The sequence below is a fragment of the Alligator sinensis genome, unplaced genomic scaffold (genome assembly GCF_000455745.1).
Source record: "Alligator sinensis unplaced genomic scaffold, ASM45574v1 scaffold320_1, whole genome shotgun sequence".
Taxonomy (NCBI): domain Eukaryota; kingdom Metazoa; phylum Chordata; order Crocodylia; family Alligatoridae; genus Alligator; species Alligator sinensis.
This window is the reverse complement of record NW_005842249.1, coordinates 842,178-847,725: the sequence shown is the minus strand read 5'-3', so window position 1 is coordinate 847,725 and position 5,548 is coordinate 842,178. Positions and strand designations below refer to the sequence as shown.

General features: G+C 41.3%; 1 protein-coding gene across 3 annotated transcripts in view; it reads right to left on the bottom strand.

Annotated features, from left to right (window-relative positions):
* The window catches only part of CENPC (centromere protein C), an 81,358-nt gene that overhangs the window by 43,753 nt on the left and 32,057 nt on the right, over positions 1-5,548 (bottom strand). For all 3 annotated transcript variants that reach the window (XM_006027522.3, XM_014521746.2, XM_025208744.1), the window contains 4 exons: positions 4,100-4,961; positions 3,041-3,079; positions 1,866-1,948; positions 904-957 (listed from right to left, as the gene is read on the bottom strand). In XM_006027522.3, the coding sequence (XP_006027584.1) occupies positions 904-957; positions 1,866-1,948; positions 3,041-3,079; positions 4,100-4,961 (1,038 nt within the window). The remainder of the gene's footprint in view (positions 1-903; positions 958-1,865; positions 1,949-3,040; positions 3,080-4,099; positions 4,962-5,548) is intronic.

Genomic DNA, 5,548 nt, shown 5'->3' with positions numbered 1-5,548 from the left:
AGCAATACCCCAGCATCCAGCCCTGCACCCCCGCTCCCCTTGTCCAGCCCCGCCTCCCCCAATTCAGACCGGACTCTGTTCCCCCTCCCTCACATCACTTTGGGCCTGACCCCGTTCCCCCTGGAGTCTGGGTTTGGGGGCGTGACCCCTGCCCCCCCCTTGCCGTGGTGGCCCCAACCCTGTTCCCCGTGCTCATGCCACTGCTGCAGCCTCCTCCCCCTTTCCCCCTCTCCACTGAAGAGCCAGGCCTGGCCCCCACCCTCCCCACCACCATTGTGAGGCGCTGGGCTCACCTCACTGCCATTGTGGGGCCTGACGCCCCCCCGATACCCTCCATTTTGAGGGCAGGCCAGGCCCAGTATGCCCCCTTCTGCCACCTTCAAGGACCAAGGGGCGGGCAAGGAGCAAGGGCCGGGGGACCCCCGTTCCATCTGCTCCATTGCTGTCACCTCCAGGGAGCAGGGCAGGGGAGGCAAGGCCAGCTGTGCTGGTCTCACCTCCCACCCCTGCTGCTCTGTCCCGTGTCCCCACCAACATGGCAGTCCTCCGCCGTGCTGCCACCTCCTGTCCTAACGCTGTATCTGCACTCTGATTGATTGTTGCCATCAGCCAATCAGAGTGCGAATAAAGCGTTATTGACAGACAGACTACAGCTTTTACAATTAGAATTTTGTGAAACATTTTCATTTAAAAAAATATAAGCTCTTTAAGGGATTTCTACATGGTTGCAAAACAAAATCTTACTCTTCACTGAGACAGTGAAGACTGTCATAGAATAAATGAAAAAAAAAACACCCATTAATTTATCTATCAAGAGCTTTGATGAATATTTATTGAACACCATAATTTATGAAAGCCTGAAAACCTATTCGTATTTTATATAGTTTTTTTAAATTGCCTTACCTAGTTTATGCCTTAATGAACGCCTGATAGTCAGGTCACTTTCCACAAAAGTATCTGAAAAGACAATACAAAAATATAACAGCTGGGGCTTCCTTCTCTTTGTAAAATATATCAAACTAAACCAGAGCTGTCCAACTTGTAACCAGCGAGGGATCACACAGACTATATCAGTGCAAGTCTTAACCCCCTAAACTGCACTGTACACACTGCCCTCATCCTCCAGCTTCACTGTACACACACCCAAGCCCTTATCTTCAGCTCTCTAGCAATGGGCTTCCCCGCTTCACCATTGGCATTCCAAGGCAGCCAGCTTCCTTGGCACCATAGGCTTTGCGGTGGTACCCCTGGGGCAGGGGCAGGAAGTAGAAGCTAAAAGAGGGAGGGGGATCCCAAAGACTAGATGGGAAGGAGCAGCAACCAGATGGAAGCCCAGGGGCTGAAAAATCACTCTTTACATCCTGCATGTGGCCTGGGGACCTCCACTTGGACAGACCTGAACAAAAGAAAAGACTTCCAAAGTACTGATTGAATTTAGAGACAAAGGCCCCAATGAAACTCACTGAAACTTAAGCTTCTAATTCCTTTCAATACATTTGAAATTTCAGCCAAGAAAACAAGCAGAGACCGTTTGACTGTGGTCAGAGTAAACTTTTAAAAGTACATAAAAGCTGTGTAACCATAACCATGCTATAAACGTCATACACTCAAAAATTAGAAAGTTTAACTTTAATTCTGTCCCCACGTACATTTGCTTTGAGAATTTATTATATGTTCACATGATATCATTTTCCACAAAGCCCCTGTTTCATCCAGATTCATTATCTTCACATCCAAATCCAACCCAAAGCTACTGTATTTCCATCCAAAAATTATGTAAAATCTATAGCTGGCAAGAAGTACCACAATTATTATTTTCTGTGCTCCTTTCTTATGCGCATAAGAAAAATGCTACCAAAACATACCTGAAGATGAACTGTCCAATTCACAAGCAATGGGCTTGTCATTTTTTGAAGTATGTGTAACATACTGTGTCTGAACAGGCCCACTCAAAAAAAGAAAACAAAAATTGTATTAACATAAAAGAATAACTTTGTTTACAAAGCCACTAATAACCAAATTTCTAAGTCTTATTTCATAACATATCATCACTTTTTCCTCCTAAATGTGTTAAAATATTTGTCAATAAAATAAGAAAACCATAAGCAAGGAGACAATGTGAACATTATGTTGTACATTTGTGGTCTTAGACAGAAAACTAGAAAACAAATAGTACTTCTGTCCTTACAATTAAAATCAGGGAAAAAAAATCAGATGTAGAATATGAAGGCATCTAAGCTTGAAAAAAGAAAGGACATTGAACTTTATGAATTCCTTGCATGTTCCAGATAATGCAATGAACTTGGTAAATTATTTTGCCTGAACTGTAATAATGTTGGACTGAAAGAGCTAGGATGGACTGATATAACACACTGAGATCAGCTAAAACAGAAAAACAGCATTAAGAGACATGCAAATTTCTGCACCAAGGAGCACAGAACTTGTTATCCCAGACTGCTACATCTTGAGTAAACTGTTAAATACTAGTTCTATATTGTGCATGTACATGACCCTTTGAAGTCCATCCCAGTTTTGGTCCAACGTTTTTGCAATTCAGGCAAAATAAACTACCACAGGTCTCCCCTGCTTGCCCCTTCCCCTGCCCTTCCCCGAGGGGCAAATGCCAGAGCTGACCCACACCCTGCCCCAGGCTGATACTCAACTTAAGGTGTCTGCTCTCCCCCTCCCACTCCAGTGATTGCAGGGGGCAGTGGAGAAGACCCCATCTTGGATTTAAGTAAATATGGAATTTACCAAGCAGAATTTAAAAGGAGCAATCTTAACTGGGATCAGAGCAGCAAGCTTCACAGAAAAATAAAGCAAAATCTTCACAACGGCTCATTCATCTTAGTGTGAAACATCTGCCACATTATTGTTTGTAACAGTACAGCATTGAGGAGTCCCAGTCATGGCCATAATGGTCATTGTGCTAAGTGCTGTTACAAATACAAAACAAAAAAATTGTTCTTGTCGAACACAGCTGTTGTGTCTTAGGGCTACAAAAAGTATTAAAATTCCTGTATACAACAGTGGTAATTACCTGTGATGATGCATTGTTTCTTCAGATACTGAAGAGCTTCTAGAAAAAAAATGCAACTTGTTAGAAAGTTTACTGAAAGTAAATAAACCTCTCCTGTAAAGAGAGAGTATTTAGGTGGTTTTAAAAAAAAATACTAATACCAAATAAGTGTACAGTACTTAGCTTGGCAGAATCAACTAAAAGATTCTCAATGTTATTGCCTATAAAAATAAATATAATTACAAACATTATATCAGCTATATTATAGACGATTATTAACTAGTTATATTTCCTTTTAAAAAATGTAATGCACGTGAGGCATGCAAGTCGAAAGGGCTGCAGCTGCACATATGGTTTTGAAAGGTACCAGAGTCGTGGGACCCCAGAACTGGGGAGAGGTTCCCCAAATCTCAAGCTTCTGGAATCCCAAAGCTTTTGAAAACTGTGCAGTTTTCAGAAGTCCCAGGGTGCTGGGAGCCCAAGACTGGAGAGCCTCTCCTCAATCCCAAGGTCTTGGTGCCCTAGGATCTTTAAAAACAGCATGTGCAGTCCCAAATGCAGGGCTGGCAGGCGTGTAGGTATGCCAGTGCCAGGCATGTGGAGACAACTGGCTCCCTTCCACTCGGCAAGTTCAAAACCACAACAGCTGGCAGGCACTCAGCTTTGAAAGTACCTAGCAGTGGAAAGGAGGCAGCCAAATATAAACTGAAATCTGAGCTCTCTCTTGACAATACTCTGCATAAGAGTTACGGGATTTTTCTATAGCTTAATTTGACGGAAGAGTTTAATATTAAAAACATCTTCATGGTAATCCTTTTGGACTGAATCAGCTACTGTAATACTAACAGAATTCTTCACAAGAGATTGCAATAGGTTCCTGTTGCAGAAAAAAAAAAACGGATTTAGTTCATGTTTCATTAGGCCTCTAACCTTAGCTATTTATTACCTATATTATATTTAGTTCTAGGTTGCCATGTGCATTTTAAATTGTTTGAATACTACCTCGTACTTTTCCTGGAAAATTAAGCTGCACACCTTTTTTATTTTTTTTTTTTAAACCCACACACAAAAAGTGCTTACTGTGACCTATGCACATTCCTCTTTTTTTGGTCTTTTTTTGTTTTTACAGATACATCCACCTTCCTGCATTTTTGCTGTGCCATGCCTTGAAGAGAAGAGTCCTCGTGGACTGATGCACTGCTAGTTTCAGTATCTTCAGGACCTGAGCACACCATTTTATTTATTTTTCGAGTCCTCTTACAAGATGCCTTCCTTGGAGACTTGGCTGATTCTCTTTTCCCACCACCAGCATTTGGTGTACTGTCTATGAAATTCTGTAGAGATTCCTGAAATTTGGCAGGGCTTTTGATACAGACACCATCAACTGATCCTAATGAATTTAACCTATGTTTAGGTTTTAACAACTTCAAGGACTTTTGTGATGCAGAAGTAAGTGTTTCCCGCTGCAATGATGGGATGACCACCTCATCTGATTGTAAAAGTTCACTTTCATTCATTTCCTCTTCAGACTGATTTACAGAACTCTCCTCTGAGACTTTCACTCTCAATCTTCTACTGGTAGCTTTCTGAGCAGGCTTCCTAACTTTGTTTTTTTTATCTCCCAGTTTTTCAGGTGATTTAACTTCTGAAAGTTTCTGCTTATCAGTTTGTTTCTTGTGGGACGAGTAGGGAGCATTTTTTGAAATGGATTGGTAATAATTTTGAGAATAATGATTCTCTTTTGAAGAAAGAGCCTGCTCTGATGAATGTGAAGCTGTATTTGAAGACCCAGATGAATCTTCTCTTGTTCTGTAGTATGTATTTGTGCTTGATTCAACAAGTGGCACAGTAAATGTTTGGTCTTTCTGTTTCAAAGCTGTGGTATTTTTCTGATTTGGGGTCTTGGCAGATTTCTGTATGTTTTCATCATTTTTAGTCTTTTCTGTCAATGTACAAAAACAAACATATTATCCCTTTTGTCTTTATAAGAAGGTAGAAATAACAACTATACAAATAAAACTATCATCAATTGAAATATCATAAATATAACTTTCTTAGTTGGCAATTTTCACCTAAGGCTTGTAAAGGATCATCATCTACTGAACAGCCAGTATACAACCAGCTGTTCACCTACCAAAGTCCCTACCTAGATAGATTTGCCACAATTTTGCAGGGCTACTTTCCATTACTCCTGAAATGCTGATTGCCTCCACTTAGCAATAGCTCCTTTACCCCAAGATGTGAATGGAATACTGCAACTCTTCCCATAAGAAAGGGAGAGCAGGTTATCAAAGGTACCTTAACAGCAAACCCCATAGCAGGTGTGGTAGGAAAAAGAGCCACTGTCACTTCCTTCATTGCCACCCCACATTGTACTCTGCCTCCAAGACTCAAGCAGACCTCTCCAAACCTGCCTACTACTTTTGACCCCACTATAAAACTTATAAGAGAAATTGAGGAAAAGAGGGGTTTACTTTCCTAATTTCCTTTCAAATTTCCCCACTGCCTAAAATCAGTCAAAACCTTGCT